Genomic DNA, 22,764 nt, shown 5'->3' on the forward strand with positions numbered 1-22,764 from the left:
GTACATAATAAATATTTCCCGAATAGCAAGCTATCAGAGCGGCCATCCTGTTTTGAGGATAGATGCTGGATATTATATCGATTCCCTTCAGGAAGGATAGATGTTATTAAAAACGTTCTCCTTTTCCTCATGGAGGATCAATGTTGTTGTTGAGCCTAGCCGAGATTTAAATGCACAGAGCACGTGATTAGAGGCGACCCGAATACGATAAAATCACGTGATATTTATTTGTGCTTAATTCCAGCTTGGACTCGACGTCAATCACCGGGAGCTCGCAACTTCAATCCTCCAACAACCGCCGGTTCAGCGGTGATATTGCTTGACATCAAACCCTATCTACCAGTCACTCCTTTTACACTATCTAACTTATTATTTTCCCTTTGCTTTGTTTCCTCTAGCCTAAGCCGGGCTAGGGGCCGTTGTACTGACGACGTGTACCCTTCCGGACTTCAGGCACCCGCTACCACCATGGGGGTTCCTCATGATACGATCTTCCGCTCAGCGGACATGAGCCTGACCCAGCTATATATTGCAAATGAGATCGGTAGGGAGGTTGTCAGTGCGCTTGGTGAACTTGGTCAGGTCCAGTTCCGCGATGTGGGTTGGCCCTGGATGCTATATATTTCAAGTCTACCTTGGCTAACCTTTAAATTACTTGTCCTTAGTTAAACACCGATACAACTGCGTTTCAGCGGACATTTACAAATGAGATTCGGAGATTGGATAATGTCGAGAGGCAGCTGCGTATGTCTTATTACCTGGAAAGGATAGAAATGAGAAATATCGTACTTATTTGATATGATATTGTTTAGGATATTTTCATTCGCAGATGGAGAAGGCAGGCATTCCCATGAGACCATCCTCCGAGTTTTCCAACACTTTGGCCGCTCCCATGGCATCCGAGATTGATGAGCTGGCCGACCGAAGCGAGAGTCTCGAACAGCGTGTCGCGTCGTTGAATGAGAGCTATGAGACCTTGAAAAAACGTGAGGCTGAATTGATTGAACGGCGATGGGTCTTAAGAGAGGCTGGTGGATTTTTTGACCGGGTTCGTTCAGATTTTAGCCCGGAACACGCTCTAAACTCTCCTAAAGGTGACAGCTAACATGAGCGATAGGCCCACGGTCACACCGATGAGATCCGCCAATCCTTTGAAAATGACGAAGCCCCTCTTTTACGAGACGTGGAGCAGCAACACCCCAGAGGCCGGAATGGCGATGCTGAGACTCAGACGTTCTCGGTGATGAATATTGGCTTCGTTGCTGGTGTTATTCCAAGAGATCGAATTGGCTCCTTTGAGCGGATCCTGTGGCGGACTCTGCGAGGAAATCTCTATATGAACCAGTCAGAAATTCCGGACCCGATTATCAATCCGGCAAATAATGAAGAGATTCACAAGAATGTTTTTGTGATATTTGCCCATGGAAAGGAAATTCTTGCAAAGATCAGGAAGATTTCTGAATCACTTGGAGCCGATTTGTACAGCGTGGATGAAAACAGCGAACTCCGGCGTGACCAGGTGTACGACGTTAATACTAGATTGGCAGATGTGGGCAGCGTTTTGCGGAATACCAAAAATACGTTGGATGCCGAATTGGCTCAGATCGCCCGCTCTCTAGCTGCGTGGATGATTATTATCAAAAAAGAGAAGGCAACATATCACACGCTCAACAAATTCTCCTATGACCAGGCCCGGAAGACACTTATTGCGGAAGCTTGGTGCCCAACCAATTCTCTTCCACTTATTAAAACGACGTTGCAGGATGTCAACGATCGTGCTGGGCTGTCCGTGCCAACCATTGTCAACCAGATTCGGACCAACAAGACCCCACCAACCTATATAAAGACGAACAAATTCACGGAGGGTTTCCAGACTATCATCAATGCCTACGGAACTTCTAAGTATGGAGAGGTTAATCCAGGCCTTCCTACGATCGTCACTTTTCCTTTCCTCTTTGCAGTTATGTTTGGTGATGCTGGGCATGGCATGCTCATGACAATGGTTGCTTGTGCCATGATTCTTTTCGAGAGAAAGTTGCTCAAAACAAAGTTGGACGAGCTTACTTCCATGGCTTTCTACGGTCGATATATCATGCTTATGATGGGAGTTTTTTCGATTTACACTGGTTTGATATACAATGATATCTTTTCTAAGTCAATGGAAATTTTCCCAAGTGCATGGAAATGGCCAGAAAATTTCAAGCAGGGAGAGACAGTCAATGCGGAACTGAAAGGCAGCTATCGGTATCCCTTTGGTCTTGACTGGGCGTGGCATGGAACCGAGAATGACCTTTTGTTCGCTAACAGTTTCAAAATGAAGCTGAGTATCCTCCTCGGTTGGTCCCATATGACGTATTCCCTTTGCTTGTCCTACATAAATGGTCGCCATTTCAAAAAGCCAATCGAGATATGGGGCAACTTCGTCCCCGGAATGATATTTTTCCAGTCCATTTTCGGTTACCTGGCTTTCACGATAATATACAAGTGGGTCGTGGACTGGAATGCTCATGGTCAATCTCCTCCCGGTCTACTAAACCTGCTCATTTTCATGTTTCTCAAGCCCGGTACGGTTAATGAACAGCTGTATCGTGGGCAGGCAACCGTCCAAGTTATTCTTCTCCTCCTTGCACTTGTTCAAGTTCCAATTCTTTTGTTTCTGAAACCGTTTTATCTTCGATGGGAACACAACCGAGCCCGTGCACTTGGATATAGAGGTCTTGGCGAGACTGCTCGTGTGAGTGCCTTGGATGAAGATAACGAAGACAGCCATCTTTCAGGCAACGTACGCGAAAGCATGGCGAGCGACGCGGAGGGTATCGCAATGATCACGCAGGACCTAGGTGAAGAAGAGCATGAAACTTTCGAATTTTCTGAGGCGATGATCCATCAAATCATTCACACCATCGGTATGATGCAGACCCTCTCCTCCTGTTATATACTTGACGATAATGACCTAGGTTTTACTCAGATCACTAACGGTTGCTTCCCATATAGAGTTCTGTCTAAATTGCGTGTCTCATACGGCATCGTATCTCCGACTATGGGCCCTTTCACTCGCCCATCAACAGCTTTCTGTTGTTTTATGGACCATGACAATCGGTGGAGCTTTTAGCCAAGAAACCAACACAATGAGAGTGATCTTAATCATTGTCACGTTCTTCATGTGGTTTACTCTCACTTTTGCCATTCTTTGCGTCATGGAGGGTACCAGTGCTATGCTACATTCTCTCAGGTTGCATTGGGTTGAGGCAATGAGCAAGCATTTCATAGGAGATGGTGTACCGTTCGTACCATTTAGTTTTAAGACGCTCTTAGAAGAGGAGCCAGTGGATTAAAGTGATCTACCTACCTTCATTACAGTTGGTTGTAATAGTGCACATTTTTGTTTTCCATGTTTTTTTTTTTTTTTAGACTTTATACAGATATCTCACCCTTTTCTCTGCCATGTAACATACCCGACATATAACCAATTATCCTCGAATCTCTACAGCTTGTTTTATAGCTAGGCCACTGAGTAGCTGATTGCGATACGGAGAACTTAAAAGCCTTCTTGTTAGGTTTTTTTTTTTTTTCTTTTATTTTCGGTTTTTAATTGCTCCAACCCAAAGTACGCGAGCTTGATTAAGCTTGTTGAATTTCTATCCACTAACTCTCGTTACGTGAGTGGGACTTCGAGCGATACTGGGGGACCCGACGCACATCGTATATCATCGAGCAATCATCATCGAACGCCGCCGCCAACCTTTTAATTCGGTATGGGTCAACTGGAAATTGTAACCACAGAACCTCAAGACTTATTATCTTGCTCGGCTTGTGTAACTGCATGTAGATATTCTTTAGCAACAGGCGGTGTAACCCTGGGACAAAGTTGGACCGTGTTGTGCAACCATGTCAGAGCTGATAAATGATAAATGGGCCCTTGAAATCGCTCCTAATTGGAATTGCCCGACGAAACTTCAAACATGGCGGCCTCCCTCTTCGATCTCACGAGGAAGACAGCTCTAGTGACAGGAGCCACAAAGGGGATTGGCCAGGCTATGGCGATAGCTCTGGCGGAGGCGGGAGCAGATGTTATCATAATCAAGGTCCGTAATGTGTTTCTCGACTTGGAATGGATGACTTTTAACTGACATGTCATGAACCTCCACGCAGGGCTTTTCCCCTGAAAACAACACAAGGGAAGCCATTGAAAAGGCAGGGAGAAAATGCTATAGCTACCAGTGTAACTTGGGCGACAAAGCCGCCGTAGCTCGCCTCATATCAATAGTCACCGCTGAGCACAAGAACGTCGATATTCTCGTCAACGCAGCCGGGATTCAGCACCGCTGTGATGCTGAAAACTTCCCGCTGGAGGCGTACGAAGACATCATGCAGGTCAATCTTAGTGCCACTTTTATACTCTGCAGGGATATGGGCAAATACTGGATTGAACATAACATGCGTGATCGCAAGATTATTAATGTGGCTAGTTTGTGTACGTTTTTCGGCAGTGTGAGGATTCCCGCGTACTCAATGAGTAAAGGGGGTGTTGGGCAGTTGACGAAGGCTTTGAGTAATGAGTGGGCTTCCAAGGGTATTAATGTAAATGCGATTGCTCCTGGGTATGATACTATTTTTCATATCACTGTTTCCGTTTGGATGGGAGTTATTTTATCACCAATTATTATTACCTGTTTATGAGTAAGGGCCTGACGCTAATGTGTGTATTAACCTTGATAGATATATTGCAACAGATATGATTCGGGATACAGTGACTGGCGATCCAATGTATCTCAAGAGCATCACAGATAGAATCCCGGCCGGCCACTGGGGGAAACCAGAAGACCTGAAAGGTCCTACTGTGTTTTTGGCCAGTAGAGCTAGCGCTTATATCACTGGTGAGATTTTGACGGTATGACTCTCCGTGAACGGTGATGGCCCCTTATAAATGCCAGATCTGGGTCTTTTACTTACATTTATACGCTAGGTAGACGGTGGTTACCATGGACGTTGATAGTAACTGCTATTTCACTAAGCAGGGCAATTTGGCCAATGTCTACTTGTGCCTGGAACCATATCATCTATCCAACTTTACAGAAAGCCCGTTCTCATTTTATTGCATCAGATTGGGATATGCAGTAATATTGTACTACGAATGCTACCATATTATTAAACGCGAGAATATAAAGGTTCTCCTTTCAACCGCGTGAAACTGTTGTAAACGCATCTAGCATTACGCTGATGGAAATTTTCTCCCAATCGCCAAATGTCAGCCGTAGCAAAAAACCACAAATATCAAATAACACCAATGTGTCCAAGAAGTAAGGGTTATTGGTAGATTTAACCATTGGCAGCTTCTGTCCCGAATTCTTGCTATTCCCGCAGTAAAGTATAGTGTAGCGAAGATTAAATCCCTCAATGAACACCCGCCAGAGAAATTACCAATATATCTTGGATTTAATGCTTTGAAATTCAGCGTGAAGCAAGTCCAAAGTTCGACGAAGCTAATCAAGAGCGCCAAGGTAAATCACCATCCTCCAGTTGTGTGCAGAGAAAAGCGTCACGGCGCCCGGGCTGATATTCAGCCGTATGACGCGGGTAATTGAACTGAAGACAGTTCCTAGTCACAGGCCAGAGACCTTTTCTGACATGCGCCACAACCTTCTGTTGAAGCTGGCGGGAAAGAGTCTGAATATGGTGTGTCCCTGGTTCATTATTTTCGCCATACCTTAACGCTTGATTCGAAGTTGGTGCAAACGGTGCATCACACAGTTTCTGGTAAAAGCCTGCGGAAAATCGCTCTAGGTTGGCATATCCATTCCCAGGCTGGAGTTCATGTCGAATAACCTCTGATATAAGCGCAAGCTCCCTGTCTTTAGGAGTGGCATGTGGGCGAAGAATCAGATGTTCTTGATTCAGGCAGCACTTCATCAGAAAGAAGTTTGCATTTGCAATCTCCTTGCACAACAGCGCGTGGTATCGAGTTACCAGCGGAATCAAGTCTTCATTATGCCGTAGCTTTAGCTCCTCGATAATCCCTTTGTAACTGTGGCCGTCGTCACTATTAGAGAAAGCGATGACATGGATAAACGTTTCCCGGAATAAACTGCTGGCTTCCAACTTCCGTGCTAAGCATAGTATCTTTACCGCATGATCTATCGGAAACTTGGGGATGTTGTAAAGCAACTCTTCACTAATCTGCAGGCTGGACTCAACAAATTTGGATACAATTGGCAAAGCACTGTAGAAATCGGCCGTTCGAACCAACTCCTCAAGCTCTTCCAGATCTTCGATGATTGACGGTTTAACGTAGAAAGCATTCATCAACTGTTCAAGATTCCATGTCTCTCTTAGTTCCGCAACTGTACTGTGGTATTCGATTTCATTGTCTCTTCCATCCTGATAACTTCATTAGCCATATTCAAGTTTTTTAACCTTCAACACCACAAATGTACTTTACCGTGTCACGTATGCCAGATTTTACGTTCCCAAGCGGCTGCAAGCCATACACTCCGTCATGACCCCCTTTTAGGACGTATTCGTACCGAAAATTCGAGTGAGGATCATGCTGAATATTTCTATCCGCATCGTAATGGTCCAGAAACGTTCGAAAGAATTGCGAGTGCAACCTCAAGATTGCCGAGTTCACATGGAGCTCCTCATCGAAGACGATAAGACGGGTATCGGGGTCAAAACCTGGCTGGTCATAACGTTTGATGTTGAGATTCGCCATTTGAAGGCCACCTCGCGAATTGCACAAATTTGGAATTAGCACTCGTTTAGTAATATTATCAACAGGATTAGAGACTTAGTTAAAGACGCGTTTTCGGGCGCGGTGATAGTGGACTGACGAGCGAGGTGTTGTTGCAAGAGACAACACAGTGAGAGAGAATATAGGAGCAAAGAGAAAACAGAATATTGGAAGATGGAGACTGGAAAAATTTGCAAAAATTTATCTGTGGATATAAGGAATGTAAACAAATATATCCATGGTGATCGAATGGCGAGAGCAGCGAGCAGTGGAAGTCAGGGGATAGTGATAAGGTTGTGTTAATAAAGCCCATTGTAGACCCTTATCAGACCATTTTATGATTAATTCCTTGACAAAAATTCACATTTCTTAGTTGGAAGCTGGGCCAATTTTCAAAGGCCTGGAAGCAACAAAATCCAGCTCCTTTGTCCCCACAGCATCACCTCCATGCCTTTCAGCCAAAGGTCTGAAAGTTCGATAACATGGTTCTCTCTGGGATCAAGTTTGTTTTCGCGCAAACAATTTGTCCACCTTTGCTGTGTAATTCTATTGAAGTGTAATGCTGCTGCCTTCAATCTAGTGAAAGTTCTAGCGACTTAGGACGATAGAAAAGAGGAAGCCTACCGTTTCCCGGCTGACGTGTAGGGCGTGATAGATATTTCAAGGATTCCCAGCGGCTGGCCTTCGCGATATTTCATTAGAATAGTATATCCAATTTCCTTGGAATTGGCAGACAAATTCAGAGATCCAATAGTTCCAGAAGTGCTAAAAGAGGGCACGAAATAATGGAGAAGAGCGCATGTTTGCTTGAAAAATGCTTGCATGACCCCGGACATTCAACAATGGGAAGTCGAAAGTGGACAAGATACCGAATCGAAACGATACGATATTGCGATAATAGAGTCAGAGCAGGGTAGTATCTCGCCTTCAACTCATAACTGTTCTTCAAGACGAGTTGTCAGCTCCGAAATATTTTGACGCATTTTGCGTCATATGGCGGCTTGGGCTATTTCTCAGACTTCTGCGTATATATAACTATACGTCCCTTCGTTGCTTGCAGCCTTGGAGCCCACGATAAGGCACGCTGAACTGCATGCCTGTAAAATGCATTGCTTCGACGAGCTGCGTCGTTCACGATCTGAAATGCGATTGCGCCACGCAGCGCCACGTATTGCCCTCTTGACAAGCCATCTTCCCTAGCAGGAAGTGGTTCTATAGGGAAACAAAGCATTTTGACATTCACAATGTTCGTTTTCCACGGATTAGATGTTCAATGATCAGCGCATTACTCTCCTTTGTTTAGTTATCGTGCAAGGGTGGAATAAAGGAAGGGTTAAGAGCTGAGACAGTGTCAGAAGGGAAGACTTCTTCTCCTTCTTTCTCCTCCTCTCTCAGCTTGGAATGCGAATTGTTCCTTGGTCGAAACACGATGGAAATGGGTTACTTCGTGAGATTTTTGTGAGATGGTTGATCAACTCTAGCAGTTAACTCGATTTGATTCCGCTTATCATTTCTCAAGCTTCTCCTATAGATTCGACTGTATGACAAAAAGCTTTTTACATTGGATAACTAGCAAGATCTGGGGTTATAGCAGTATCTCGCTGATATATTTATGCACGCACGAGTTCTGGTGGTTGCTTGAAGAGAGGAGCGTGAGCGTCAAGTCGGGATGCAGCGTGATTAGTTGGTTATCTTGCCCCTCCAATAGGACATGTGCGGTCCGGCAATATTTAAAGCGATATTTTCTTTGCTTTTTTTATTTTTTTATTTTTTTATTTTTTATTTTTTTATTTATTGATTTATTTTACCTTTGCTATGGCCTCAAAGCTCAGCAGAGAATGGTTTCAGTATAGTCGCACCTTTTGGAGAAATACACGATGCGAATTTGATGGACAGTTGGTCACTTTATGGGTTTTCAACGTACGTTAAGTCAACACCTCCTTTCAGACATCGAACCATATCAGTGACATTTCATTCCCCAAGATGATGATATAGAGTATTGAAAACACATACATGAAAATAATGGTTAACGGTATATAAATGAAAATCCTAGACTGAAAATCTTGAGAAAAGAAATAAAAAGAAAAAAGAAAAACAAGAAAAGAGAACAGAGACCCAACCTATTTGCTGTACTTCTGATGGAAAGACTTGACTTTCTCTATCTCGTCATAACTGCCTAAGAATACACCACTACGGTCATGAATATCCTCAGGAACAACATCGAGAAGTCTCTTCATATTGGAATTGAGCGCCTGGCCTCCAGCGTTCTCGAATATCAATGCCATTGGCGCGCATTCATACAAGATTCGCAATTTCCCCTTGGGGCTCTTCGAGTCAGCCGGGTATGCAAAAATGCCTCCATATAGCAGCGTCCGGTACGCATCTGCAACCATACTACCGATGTATCGAGCGCTGTAGGGCTTGCCGTTGGAAGGGAATTTAAGATCGTTGAAATACTCCTTGACCCATTGATCCCAGTACATAGAGTTCCCTTCGTTAACGCTATAGATTGCACGTTTGGCGGGGAGTTGCATGTTGGGATGTGTCAGTATAAACTCGCCCAGGGAGTTCTCCATGGTGAAACCGTTGACGGTGCCGCCCTTCATGGTGATTACGAGTTGGGCGGAGGCGCCGTACATTGTGAAACCGGAGGCGACCAGGTCTGTTCCTGGATGTAGGACATCTTTGGCTGTGACTGTCTTGCTGGGCCCAAGGAGCTCATCTGGAAGCTTGAAAATTCCAAAAATGGTTCCGACAGAAACACCAGCGTCGAGGTTGGAGGAGCCGTCGATGGGGTCGCAGACGACGGCGTATCGGGCATATGGGCTCTCGTTAAATATAATGGCTTCCTCCTCTTCTTCAGAGACCAGTAGGCGGCATTTGCCTGATCCGCGCATTGCTGCGATGAACAGGTCGTTGCCGATCACGTCCAATTTCTTCTGGTCATCTCCGGTGGTATTTGCGGAACCCGCAAGCCCGGTGAGGTTGATTAAGGAGGCTCGTCGGATGTAGTATGCGATGGATTTGAAGGAGAATTGAAGGGCATGGCATAAGAGGCTGTAAAAATAAGGCCACGTCAATTAGACAAATCAAATTGCTCATTCCCGGCAACTGGGCCTGGCTGTATCATTGACAAGCCAGCCATCAAGCACGGATATTGAACAAAGATGTAAGCCCTGCAAGGCATAGAAATTAAACTCACGTAAAGTCACCAGTGGCTTCTGGGTGTTTTGTTTGCTCCTCTGTAAGGAATCTTGTAAGGGAGATGATGTCGGTGTTGATCTTTTCATGACCCACGGGGGCAGAGTTGCCACCGTTCGCATGAGACATGATAACGGAATATTAGGGAGAATTGGGGAAAAGTTCGAAAGGGCGAAACGTTTGGTAATAGTGAGATATTGAGCCAAAACAAATTGGAAAGGGTGTCACACAGTCCAATGGAGGATATGTATGTCTATATGAGGGGTGGAGGGGATTTGTCGGCTAAGTGGAGGGTTGAGGAAATGGAGGTTTGGATGAGGATTGACAAAACCGGCACGGAGTATAGAGAATGAGGCAAAACAAGTTGGTGTATGTGTATTGTTCAAATCGCAAGTGATACTTAAATTACCTGAGATGAACAGAATCAAATCCAGGGTTATTCACTACACGGAGGGGGTAAGGTTTGTGGAGTTATACTAGATGAGGAGTGGGTGACGGAATGATAATCTAAATGCAATGCTTGGACCAGAGCTGACCTCGGAGAAGCCAACACCAAGCTCAAGAGGTCAAAGTGCGGAAAACACAGGTAACTTCGGTTGACCAACCGGGTCGCATCTATTTCCTGGCTCAGTGTCGGGAGATGTCTGCCCGTGAACAACCGTAGACTCGGCTATTATTATTGGTTTGCTATTTTCTCGATCTCCCCAGTTCCATGGTTAGACATGCATATTTCTCCCCCCCCCCCTCCCCCCAACCAAGCAGTTGTTCAACTGTACCTGAATGCATACCCTTGAAACGCCGCGAGGAGATTGCTGTCAGTGTTAATAATAAGAATGTCGTCCCGCTGCACCTCCAAACTATCCGGGTTATTTTCGAGTTTGCTCCGGCTATCTCCACCACTTGGATTCTGGTTCGGTTCACGGGGAAACATAAAACAACCAGGAACATGGGCAGTTCTGATAGAGAGGACGTGAAGACCCATTTAGTGAAGATGGATTGAAGGCATAGACTCATCCCATATCCCCATTGTAACTCTGTTATAATTCGTGTCATAGTTGCGGGATTGCCGTTGATTCCGTGAGAAGATCCCCAAACATATGAGACGGACGGCCTCAGATCTAATACATCGGAACCAGAAATTGCCATTTTCCAGAACATGACTCTAAACCTGCCCCTCATCCGTATAGCCCTGTAACCTTGGACCCCTCCATCACATGAGCTCACGGTGGCCAACCCTAAGACAAGAAGCTCGAAAATGTGGATGCAAGCAGGGCACAATGAGTCTGGATATTTCACGCACACAAAAAGTCATAACCCTCTTTGGGATCCTTATACAGAAGTGCACTTCTACCCCAGCATGCTAATCCAGATATCCCCCGTTCAACGATCTAAAATAGCTTTTGGAACAAAAAGTCAGCCTCATAATTGAATATTACCTAAGCAGCGATGATGTTTGGTCACATGACCATGACATGCAAACAATGCAAACTTTTAGCCGCATTAGGAAAGGTGCCTCGGTAAGCGCAACATTGAAAAAAGGTGATAATATTTCTTTTACCTCCCCAACTCCCACAATGAACAAAGCAAAACAGGAACAAAACAGTAACCCGAGCAGTTGGCGCCGACAATTGAGTCTGGAAGAGTATCTGGCGATAATGTTATGCCTTTTCCTTCTTTGCCAACTACCGCAAGCGTTGCAGTAGTCATTATGCTTATCTGGTATGTTCTTCATCCGCATCATTACTCTCAACCGTTTCCTTTGCCTTGGTGATGATTCGCATAACCGCAAAAACTAGAGTCTTTGACCTCTACTGGGGGTGTGAAACTATTTTGCACGTCAGACTGATATTGACTTAATTCGTTCCGATGCTGAGACTCAGCTCTGTTAGTAGCTTGAATGAGCACCTTGTTGACCATCTTAACAGAATCATAGGACTCCCCCGACTCTGCAGTTCCACTGTGTTTTCATACCAGGATCACTAAGGTATGTTTCCCCCTCTACCTGCGTCCCAGTTTCTTCTTATGATGATCATTTTCGTATAATATACGCTGGAAATTACCGGCTGAAAACCTTCGGGTCGTTGACGATATTACATGGCTATTTCTGATTCCTAATTTGTGCCCTGTGCTGCTTTCATCAATATCAATTCATCTGGCTTGTTGCATCCGCTAACCTGCCCAATTGAACAGATGATAATGGCATTTCGCTGATCCGGATGATGCTAACTTCCATCTGTATGGTGGAAGCTGCCAGCTCTGTCCCGTAAGAGCCTGCTCACCATTTCTCTCCCTTTTTATTTTTGTCACACTCCAACTATACCTTTGCAGGATGAATGGCACTGGGCTCCGACGGGCATTGATACAGCAACCCGGTTTATGATTGGATATGCCATATTGTGGCAGGCCTAGAAAACCTCGCCCACTGAATTTTCATTTTAACCCCACCTACAATATCAATTCCGATGGCGAGATAAAATTCTAATATCCTCCGGCATAGCAGAATACATTACAGCCCTAGTTGCTGTCCATCGTCGAGTATGATCAAGGGTGTGTACGTAAACATTTATTTATTATTACCCATTTATCACATGATGAACTCCTAGATGACGAGTCTTATCCGAGTTTTCGATGCAGACACCCTTTTTTTATATTAATACCATTCATGCTTTTCTGAAAATATTTTAGCTCCTTTTTGCTCCAAATATGCGCATTTAATGAGGTTTTAACTGACTTTACCAACGCAGGTTTAATGCGAGATTGGTTGGCCATGAATTCTTCTGTCTGGCCCTTCAGCAAGTAGATGCCACTAACCGTACGTCCGACTTACCATAAGCTATTCCTGCATCTCCATGATGATATGACATTAGAAAAGACAAGCATATGTCCAAGCCGACTTTGTCGACGAAGACGATTCCGTCATTTGCCTGACCAACTGTTAAACGTTGTCAACTGTTCTGTCGAAAATTCATGCGTGGGGACTGACTTGTCCGCCTAGATATATCCAGGCTTAATTGAGTTCTTGGAAGCAAGCTCTTACAACAGAGGTGTGTATTCCTTCCCGTCTTTGCCTTTATCCTACCCCTTACATGATGATTTACGTATTATTTTTATCACGACGGTCAACATACTCTATACATTGATGACCACCGCCTTTGACAGGGCATTATATCTGACACCTCCATTCCTTGCTCTTTAAGATTGCTTCCTCGGCATTCCTCCTTTTTGGCTAAGAGGCTAATGGTTTTACTCAGTAACCCAAGATGCGACGAACCGTCCTATAATCTTTTGGTAATTATGTCGTTGTCACCATTGTTTGGTGATAGCGCTCTGATGTTATGAGCCTTTTTAACGTGCTCGAATGATGGCTGGATGGTTAATGTCTTTCGAATGCTATATATTAGACATCATTTGACGTTTGTCTATTATCTTGCAGCCTTTTGTTCGCACATGGCAACAAGTAAACGTAGACAGTTGCATGTTCGCATACAACTTCTATGTAGAATTATTGCCAACATCTGAATATTACTCTGTTTTTCGAGTGTATACCCAATAATTTTATCTTGATATACAAAGTACGTGGGATGTCCTGTTGCAAGTTCAACTACATCCCTGGCCTTAAACGCTCAATTCTTGCACTACTCTTTTGTCGTTCCCTGCTACAATGCGGCGAACCAGCAGTCACTGAAGACCAAAATAAGAATAACTCAAGGTTGCCTGACTCCGTGATTGTTCTTATCCTATATTGGAATGACCTTGCGAGTGCGCACTTGTCAAAAGGCAGTTGTCCACGATATTCGGAGCCCGTACGAAGATATGAAGATTGCAGAAGCCTTATATGGAGTCGCTTGCATTCTCGTCACTTACCAGTATTTGAGGATCAGTATATATATATATATATGGTTGTTACCTATTTGGATTTTTTCAAAGATAAATAGACCTTTAGAAGTTAACGCTCGAAAAGTCATTTTCCGTTCGTTTGAGTCTTGCGTCAGTTACACGTACATTCCAAGTTTGGTTCAAATATGCAGGTTACACCGCTGATGAATGGACGGTTGGGATTCCTCACCCTATGGCCATTGTCAAACCGCGTTCCCTTCATTACCCTCAGTCATGCTAGATAGTGATGGCTGAAGCAAATATGCAAGACATGGATCTGGAAACTGTTTGATAACAAGGCTCTCCAGGCTTTCTCCACTGCCGTGTTAGGGTAAAGTTCCAACGCCATGAGACACTTTCTTAAACTTTCCAGACTGCTCGTAGTACTACTTTTGCTTCACATCATAACAATCGCAACGTGCTCCCCTCTTGTCTCCTCGTCTGGAAGTCGCAAGGCGATTCCAGGCTGGCATATTCAATCAACAAAATGTGTTGCTCTCAAACTCAGCTCCCTCTCCATGAGCGGGGTGGATGTTTCATCTTGGTGTCGAATCGGTTCACGGGGCGCTGTGATGGCAGGTTTGATAAAGAATGGCGTCTGACGAAATAGAGTTGTTTTCCTCGGACAATCTCAGTCGTACAGCAATTGCTGTCAAGGCGAAGTTTCATGTGCCGTGGTTGTACCGGGAAGACTATGACCTGGATCCACGCAGGAATAGCCATTTCTTCCTCCAGACACATGGCATCACGTTGAGGGCTGATATCTATTTATTTAAACGGCGCATTGGTTGCCTCGAAGAACACTCAAGTGGGATCTTACGGTGGTCGAAGATATGATGAGGTCACAGAGCACGTACGTGCAGGGCCCGACTGTCTTCTCATTAAAACTTATCCAACCTGCTACGACCGTGATCTTGCAATTGGTTTTGATCGACTGGAACCCGTATCCCCCCGACAATAGCACTGGTGTTTGGTGGGATGTTGAACTCTCCCAAACTGGTCTGGTTTCAATATCGTCTCCTCCGCGCATCGTGACTGATTTCGCTGAGCCCGGAGTGCGGGAAGTTAAGGTTACGGTCAAAACGGATATGCGGAACAATGTTGCGGAGTCCATGAGGGGTATGCCCGAAGGAGTTATTAAGGGAGATGGTAGCTCTCGAATCACCCGAGCGTATGCATTGGAATGCCCCTATTATTTCTTTCGCAGCTCAGAGAGGCTTTCACGAACTTGTCGGGTCGTCTGGCATGAAAATGGAGGGACCCTACGACTGGGAACCCCCAAATTATTGGTATGATACCAGCTTGGTGCTGCGTTCGGGTGTGGATCTGAGCTTGGCCCTGGTGTTGGCTAGCCTGAACTTGCTAGTTTGAAGAAATTCCTCACTGAGAGGGAAATTGAAGAGTTGTGGACAGGACCAGACCAAACCCTGTATCACCTATCCAGGACGCTGGGAAGTTTTGATGATCGAAAGATTTACGAGGCGCTGTGCGCTTGTTATGGGAAAACCCACGAGTTTGGAAGACTACTTGACTAAGGTGCAAACCGTGGATTATGAAGCGACGCTTGCCCAATTTGAAAGCTATGCAGTGCGCAAAAGCGCTACTCGTCCGGCCACTGGACTGGTAAGTCCTGATAATTCCAGTTACATTTCTCTCAAATCTTTCCAAGCGAAAATTGCACGAACTGACATTTCTTTCGCATTAAAAAAAAAGCATATGCATATACTGGATGTTAAATGGAGCTTGGCCAACTATGCACTGGAGTCTATTCGACTACCACTTAAACCCCATGGGATCATCATTTGGAACCGAAATGGGCACGAGGACTGAACATGTCGCATTCGATTATGTGGAAAACGAAGCGCATATCATCAACCATTCCTTGGCAAATAAGCGACAAACGATCTATAGCCATTGATGCGGTTGGTATCAGAGGCAATTCCCTCGCCAAGGAGAAGCACAATAACCCATTCACAACCCCATTCATCAAGAAAAATCGTGGTCAGGATTCTTGCCCTCGATGTGGTACAGGATGTGATGCTCTTCAAGCTGGAATTAAGAGGCGGGAAAGAGATCAAACCCTCATCAGTCGCAATGTGTATTGGATTCCACGGAAGTTGGACGTTCTTGAGTGGGATAACTCTATATGGTATCATACACCAGTCACCAGGTATTCTGATTTCACAGTTCTGAATCAGGTTAACCCAGCGTCAGTGAAGCAGTCGATTCAATTCCTGGAAAGAGGTGTAGATGTTGGTGATAGAGATGCTCTCATTACCCTCCAAAACGAATCTGATATCCCTGACATTTTCGTGCGGTTAAGTGCTCTGGATTCAGAAGATGGGAAAGAGATAGCCCCCATATTCTGGTCGGATAACTATGTCACACTCTTTCCTCGTGAGACAGTGGAGTTTCGCGTGGAATGTCTGGGTATCCGGTGTGGAGAGGCTGCGGTTGTACAAGTTGTTGATAGAATATGTTGCGCATTTCTCTTCAGAAGCAGGAATCGTACTACCCAGCCACCAGACGTCAGTTCCCGAAGAACCTTCTTAAATCTGTTTGTGCTGGGAATTTCAGGTCTGTAGGTTGAATAGATGGTTTCATGCACGCCTGTGCGCGAGTATCACTTCCAATCAAGAAAGACTGGCATTAGCGTGGGATATTGCACAACTTCATCGTGACGTGGATATCCATACTAAATCAGTGAAAAACGATCAAACAAGAGACAAAACCGGGTAGGTCAAAGCAAAGTCTTCAACTTTTAATTTATGACATTTCTTTCTTCCTAGGCATTTAATGCATACTTGTAGAACAGGAAGACTGGCCTTTGATGCCCATAAAATCGATTAGAACACTTTGATAATAAGCTCAAGGCGATGCAGGCCAGATCACATCATGCATCCTGCTCTTGCGGAAGCTTTTTTGGTCAGACTACTTCGTAGTCATTTTGAATATATTGTTGATCGGCTAGAATCATGTAGTTGGTTTACATGGCAGAATTCAGGTTTATGAACTTTTCAACTTCTCATCTTTGCCAACTCTCATATCGCCTCTTCTATCTCCTGTGGGAAGTTACTTGTTTTATATTGGAGCTGACACTGCAGAACAAGTATATTTCTGTTTGTGGAGCACCGCTATGCAGACACAACCACGTCTTGGCCTTCGATACATGACCTGACCACAGTGACCAGTGACCCTACCAAAATATACGGAGTTTTAAAATTACACACCAGAACGCCGGCATGAGCCTGGGTGAGCATGTGCTAGGGGTGCAATAATACAACCCAATACTAGCTTACGGAGCCTCCACCTGCTCTCGCCCGGGCATACATACTGTATAACTTCAGAGTCAAGACAGACCAGACCCACTGTACAACCTCACCCGTTGAACAGGAACAATAGTTATTAAATGAAAAGTCAGCATTGAGATGTTGTTATGGAGCCCACCGTTGTCTAGTTTTCATGGTATGGTGAAGATGGAAGGTAGATAAATGCTAACATGCTTCTATTTAAAGACATGCCAGTGACTACGGTGCTCTTCTTGCATTTCAGAACTGCGGCTGACCAACCATAGCAGATGGTCCACGCAGCAATCAGAGCTGGCAAATCAGCTTTTCGATTAACCGCCCAGTTCTCGTGCTGCATGCCTGTCTAGCCAGATCACGCTAGGCGAGATTTACCGGCTGTTGGGGCCTGGTGAACAGAGCACGTTGGCGTCGGACAGGCTTGACAGGGATCAGTATCGAGCCAATTTGGCATTTCCAACTTTCCTGAGATGGAGGCTACGCAATCAACCAGCAGCAGAAGCATGAAGGGAGCCATCCTGGCATTACCCAAGTGCGACTGTGCGAGTCCAGCCATTTCTCAAGGCTTGTCGTCACACTAGAGAGTTTTAGGCGAGCCGATCATTGACGGAAGCAGACTTCTCTTCTCAGACCTCACTAAAATCGCCATAGTCCGGGAGCAGGCACCTGGAGACTGGATTTAACAACGACTGGCGAACGGGCGGACGATCCCAACTCTGCTCCAGGCGGCCCAACGGTCTTGAACTTCTAAATTCAGATTCTAAGGCTCTCAAACTGGCCACTCAGAGGCTTCCGTTTCTCTCTGATGCCCCAAGCGTGGATTTGGCTGCAGAGAATAAAAATAACTCGCCTAGTGGAAGTTATTGATGGTCGTTGAGCCCGCCTCTAGGAAGTTATTGATTCCGTGTGCCTGAATGGTTTTCACGTCATTATCTATCCTGAGCACCAATGAATGATGTAGATACGGCTGGAGACACTCTTATTCCCATATTTGAAACTTTCTAGTTTTGTGCTGGACGCTTTGGTTAATGAAAATTGCTATTGTTGTTCTATTCCTGGTGTGAAGCCCACGCTTTGGGGTGGCTGCTGACCCTGGCCGGGGCTACTTCTTCCATCACGATATGAATAGGTGAATTTCCCCTTATTCTTTTTACTCTTTTAGAATCCGTTGTCTATGTGGTTCTCTCCCTCTTCCTCTCTCCTGCCACTATGAGGGTGTAGACTGATTCTGGAATTTCTCCTATCAGCTGGTCGGACTCCAGGACGCGTGGTTCAGAACCACATCGGAATCCTCCACGCTTGATTGTTCCCCCTCCCGCTCCGCCCCTTTCCGGCGCGCAGGTCTTCCCTCCTCGTCGAGATAATGTTGCACAGCCTCCCTCTCTCACGACATCCTTGAGCGGGGTTCAATTTCAGGGCGCTGGACTGCCTCCCAGCCCTAGTTACGCGCCAACTCCGAGCTCGATGAATTCTTTTTCTAGCCCGTTTTCCCCGATGCGGTCGTCGTTCACTACCTCGTCGGGGGAGCTGAGCGCGATCACTTCGCCGATGTCATCAAGACATGTGTCCTTCAACGCACCTTACAATCCCCAGGAATGGGGACCCATTAGAGGAAATGTGTCTCCCAGTGTTGGGATGAGCGCGTTTGTTCCTTCAAACGGTGATGCTTCCTTACCCTTCGATGACAGCCTTCATACCGCTCTTTTGTTACGCGTGAAGGATTAGTATTTAGAAGCGCATTGTAGTTAAAAAATGCAGGAGACTGATAATATCACAATACAGATGCCGCATCCATTCCTCCTCCACCTTACTCTCCGAGACATCCAAAACCTGCGGAGACACACGCCGACCAATCGCCTAATTTAGCCTTGGGTGTGAACGCTTCGCCGTTGGCGGCTGCGGCTCAATACAACTCCCCAATCTCCGGAATAACTCTGGAGTCGGGTTCCGGATATCGCTACCCTGCATCCCGGCCACGACCCGCGTCGATGATTCAAAATGGTGATGTTGTTGTTGGTGATGCTCAGCCGCAATCTGTCCAAGCTCCGAATATGAGTGGCCACCATTCACAATCCGCTGTACAAAGTGGACCAGGTGTACTGCAATTCAATGCAAACACAAATGTTGCCGGTATGGGATTCCCCACGTCAAGACAGCCTCTTGACAATACGATTCGACCTCCATCATCGAAGAGAGCTGCTTCTACGGGTGATATAGGACCGAGTAGGAATGCAAATGCATCATATGCTTGGCTTCCTCACCAAGCTGCTCGCTGGGAGCCGGGGATGCCGCTCCCACCTCCCCCTCCTGGGCCACCACCCGGTGGTGGTTCTCACCAATCGAGAGAGTCGTCTCGAGGCCCTTCCCAAGAAGGATCAAACCGGTCAAGTCGGCATAGATCGCCGCCGGTATTGGGGACCAGTCTTGGTGAAGTCCCACCCACACCTGCCGGATGGGTCGATCAAGCCTTCGTCGCGAACAGACGCTCAGAAAATTCAAGAGAGCGTGTGGGTTCTCTACTACAAAACGCAAATAATTACGCGCCTTCTGACGAATTGGCTCACTTAACTCGGCATCGCCAAGGCCCAGCTCCAGTTATACCCCGAAGAGACGACCCCCCATCTACCAGAGGCATAAGCGCCAAGGGTATTAGAGAGCGCAGAATTGAGAGCAGGAAAGAGCAAGCTTCTGGGACAACAAATTCTGATTCCAGTAATAAGGATGAATCATCGGACCCTTCCTGGCCTAGCGACCTTGTCCTTGGGAATCCAGGTGGTCCAGGGCTTATGCGTCGCCGCACCGTAACGAAACATACTCCTCGAACCCCACGAACCGCGCAGTCAGATGGCCAGTTGACTAGTTCCATCTCTAAATCTCCGTTTGTCTTGTTACCATCAACTGATTCTGCTCAATTCACCCCCAAACAACCACAAACGCCATCTCTTGATAATTTTGGTCAGTCAAGCAGTTATGCCCAAACGCCTCCATTTTCTCCTGGCAATGACCTGCAGTCACCATCTTTTCCTGGATCTACGACCCAGATGCTGCCGCCAAGAGCGTTGCCAACACCGCCGCTCCAGGCCATTCGGGAGCGTAGCTCTACGTCAATATCCAGGTCTACTGAGCAGGAGAGGTCTGCCTCACATCTACCGGATTCACCAACTAACGGCACGCAACAGCACATGCCATCGATTTCAAGCAAATTGTCCCCAGGCCTTCTCCAGTCTAACAGAGTGGTAGAATACGCAAATGATGAATTTGTCCGCGATGCTGTTCTGCGACATCGCGATTTCATAGAAAGGGAAGCTTCCGCGTCCACTGAAGTCGAGGCTTTAGAATTATTTGCCGATTTCATCGTATCTGAGTTCAGTATACGGCAACAACGCTACGCTCTTACCTGCAAGACCGGCTTATTTGATCTACAAAAGGTTTGTGACAGGATTTTCCGACCGGATTCCACACAGCACAATAGTGCCCCAACAGATGTCCCTCCACCAACTCGCATAAGTACTCGAGTAGCTCCGTCGATTCTCCTTTCGTCTGACGTTCGACAATCACGGGCGGAATCTGGCTGGTGGAATAACTACAAGCCGTCACTATCTCCAATTGGTAGCATAAGCATAAACAATGATGAAATGAGTTCCAGAGGGAGAGCTCCCAGTCGCTGGTGGGAGTCGCAGACTGGGTCTGACAGTGGTGGTTCTGGAAAAAAGATCCGACGATCCAAACAGGAAACGAAGTACATGGGCGTCCCTCGAGAAGTGCGTGAAGCGATGCAGTTGGAGCACTTTTCAGCAGGAGTAATTGACGGGAATCTATCGCCAACCAATCCTCCGGCTTTCAGCTTTTCTGCTACGTATGGACCAGATGAATATCCTCCGGAAAAAGTCGGCTGGGGGGAAAGGCAGCCTTCTGTCCCTCCCGCACCAATGGGTTCACATTCTCTTGATTGTCAGATCCCGACTCTTGATATCTCAAGATTCGTTACACTTCCGCCACCATACCCCAGGCACTATCCTGCAGTTAATAACAGTCACCCGGATCTCTTATACTTTCGTAGTACTGTGAGAACCGTAAGCGATCTTACGGAAGTCCAAGAAACAAAGGAAAGCCACAAAGTGAAGCTTGAAAAACTTCAGCATGAACATCAAATGAAAATGAAGGAATCTCGACGAGCATTTAGATCAAATATGAATAACCGCATCGAACAAGGGACATTATCTTATGCAGAAGCTGCTGAGGCGGAGGCAGTCCATCTTGTCGAAGAACAGAAGCGGGAAAAGGAGTTGGTTCAGGCAGAATTCGATTCTTTTCAAGAGGTGGTGTTCCAACCGTTACAGATTATCCTCAAGGACCGTATCGAGATTGCGTCCACCTGTATTGACAACCTCCGAAGCAAGTTGGTTGATTCAACGCAGGATGGAACTCACAATCAAACACAGGAGGAAGGGGATGAACGACCAGAGTTGCTGGAAAAGCTGACACAACTTAAATGGCTTTTTGAAGCTCTTGAGCAGCTGCATCGAGAGGTGTACGCGCTTGAAAGCGAACGTAATGAGCGCTATCGAGCCATCGTTACTTTGCCATACAAGCAGGCTAAGAACCAAGAGAAGCTTCTCGAAACAGACTCGTTCTTCCTACAAGACGAACGAAACCGGAAGCTGACGTTCGCCACGGAAACGCTGCGGCGTTTCGAAAGTTTCATGGAAGTCATCGAGGAAAACGTCGGTAGGGGTGTGGAGACTCAGCTTTCAGCCTTTTGGGATATTGCACCCTCTCTCGTCACTGTCCTCCAGAAAATTCCCGAGGACCTTCGATCGTTTACTGTCCAGATCCCTGCGAAGGAGTATACCGAAAACCGTAGCTACTACCAGTTCCCCCTGCAGTACCTCTACTCCCTTCTCTCTCACGCCGAAAAGTCCACTTACCAGTTCATCGAATCTCAAACCAATCTGCTTTGCCTACTCCATGAAGTTAAAACTAGTCTCATGAAGGCAAATTGTAACGTTATGGAGGTGCAGCGCATAATATCTGGTGAGCCAGGAGAGTGCATCCAGGGCGAAATGAAAGAATCGAGTGAGGAGGAAGAAAGGAGATTGACTGCTGATCTGAAGGACAAAGTTGTAATGGTTGAACAGCAATGGGATGAGGCTCTAGGCAAGCAGCTTGGGTGCGTTAAAACGCGTGTGCAGCAAGATCTTCTGGCCCAAGGCGGGTGGGATGATACGATGTTCGAAGAATCCTAAAATGGGGTTAATAAATTTTTCTTCATTTTTATTTGTATTTACTATCTATTTTATTTTATTTCATTTATTTTTATTTTTGAAGTACTTAATTATGCCATGTATTTTTCTGCAAAGAGGTTGTGACGTCTCCTTTGCAACTCTTTGTTAACCTCAAAGATACCCAATTTACGTCCTAATCTTTCTTTCTGGTCGACTCTTGTACAGACAGTCGCCTATCACATGACTTTCTTGTAACAGCCTGTGTGCCTTTTGAAACAACTTTGGATAGTCAGTTTATTCTAGTTATTACATCTTCACAAGACTGATGATAATATAATCACCAACCATAGCTAGGTAGTTAACTAGGTAGTTAACTAGTTAGCTAGTTAGTTAACTAACTTAAGTTACCATAGGTTAATATATGTGA

General features: G+C 45.8%; 8 protein-coding genes across 8 annotated transcripts; 5 read left to right on the plus strand and 3 right to left on the minus strand.

The window, feature by feature from the left end:
* Window positions 1-468: 468 nt before the first annotated feature.
* Window positions 469-3,335, plus strand: PAAG_02679 (vacuolar ATP synthase 98 kDa subunit; the record flags this gene model as incomplete). The annotated part of the gene is made up of 5 exons (XM_015844718.1): window positions 469-597; window positions 666-744; window positions 813-1,048; window positions 1,118-2,906; window positions 2,995-3,335. 5 exons carry the CDS (start codon window positions 469-471, stop codon window positions 3,333-3,335), a joined length of 2,574 nt encoding a protein of 857 aa, XP_015701796.1.
* Window positions 3,336-3,962: 627 nt separating this feature from the next.
* On the plus strand, window positions 3,963-4,993 carry PAAG_02680 (2-deoxy-D-gluconate 3-dehydrogenase; the record flags this gene model as incomplete). Its single annotated transcript, XM_002795158.1, has 4 exons — window positions 3,963-4,085; window positions 4,153-4,601; window positions 4,720-4,891; window positions 4,967-4,993. The coding sequence occupies 4 exons, from the start codon at window positions 3,963-3,965 to the stop codon at window positions 4,991-4,993; spliced, it is 771 nt and encodes a 256-aa protein (XP_002795204.1).
* Window positions 4,994-5,487: 494 nt separating this feature from the next.
* PAAG_02681 (hypothetical protein) lies at window positions 5,488-6,712 on the minus strand (the record flags this gene model as incomplete). Its single annotated transcript, XM_015844719.1, has 2 exons — window positions 5,488-6,378; window positions 6,440-6,712. The coding sequence occupies 2 exons, from the start codon at window positions 6,710-6,712 to the stop codon at window positions 5,488-5,490; spliced, it is 1,164 nt and encodes a 387-aa protein (XP_015701797.1).
* A 638-nt stretch (window positions 6,713-7,350) lies between these two features.
* Window positions 7,351-7,961, minus strand: PAAG_11537 (hypothetical protein; the record flags this gene model as incomplete). Its single annotated transcript, XM_015847171.1, has 3 exons — window positions 7,351-7,495; window positions 7,600-7,668; window positions 7,804-7,961. 3 exons carry the CDS (start codon window positions 7,959-7,961, stop codon window positions 7,351-7,353), a joined length of 372 nt encoding a protein of 123 aa, XP_015703195.1.
* Window positions 7,962-8,850: 889 nt separating this feature from the next.
* On the minus strand, window positions 8,851-10,060 carry PAAG_02682 (fructose-1,6-bisphosphatase; the record flags this gene model as incomplete). Its single annotated transcript, XM_002795160.1, has 2 exons — window positions 8,851-9,787; window positions 9,933-10,060. 2 exons carry the CDS (start codon window positions 10,058-10,060, stop codon window positions 8,851-8,853), a joined length of 1,065 nt encoding a protein of 354 aa, XP_002795206.1.
* Window positions 10,061-14,398: 4,338 nt separating this feature from the next.
* On the plus strand, window positions 14,399-15,637 carry PAAG_11538 (hypothetical protein; the record flags this gene model as incomplete). The annotated part of the gene is made up of 4 exons (XM_015847172.1): window positions 14,399-14,556; window positions 14,607-15,096; window positions 15,221-15,430; window positions 15,521-15,637. The coding sequence occupies 4 exons, from the start codon at window positions 14,399-14,401 to the stop codon at window positions 15,635-15,637; spliced, it is 975 nt and encodes a 324-aa protein (XP_015703196.1).
* Window positions 15,638-15,639: 2 nt separating this feature from the next.
* On the plus strand, window positions 15,640-16,392 carry PAAG_11539 (hypothetical protein; the record flags this gene model as incomplete). The annotated part of the gene is made up of 1 exon (XM_015847173.1): window positions 15,640-16,392. The coding sequence occupies one exon, from the start codon at window positions 15,640-15,642 to the stop codon at window positions 16,390-16,392; it is 753 nt and encodes a 250-aa protein (XP_015703197.1).
* Window positions 16,393-18,606: 2,214 nt separating this feature from the next.
* Window positions 18,607-22,358, plus strand: PAAG_02685 (hypothetical protein; the record flags this gene model as incomplete). The annotated part of the gene is made up of 2 exons (XM_002795163.1): window positions 18,607-18,772; window positions 18,895-22,358. 2 exons carry the CDS (start codon window positions 18,607-18,609, stop codon window positions 22,356-22,358), a joined length of 3,630 nt encoding a protein of 1,209 aa, XP_002795209.1.
* Window positions 22,359-22,764: the final 406 nt, after the last annotated feature.

Source organism: Paracoccidioides lutzii, assembly GCF_000150705.2.
Source record: "Paracoccidioides lutzii Pb01 unplaced genomic scaffold supercont2.6, whole genome shotgun sequence".
Taxonomy (NCBI): Eukaryota; Fungi; Ascomycota; class Eurotiomycetes; order Onygenales; family Ajellomycetaceae; genus Paracoccidioides; species Paracoccidioides lutzii.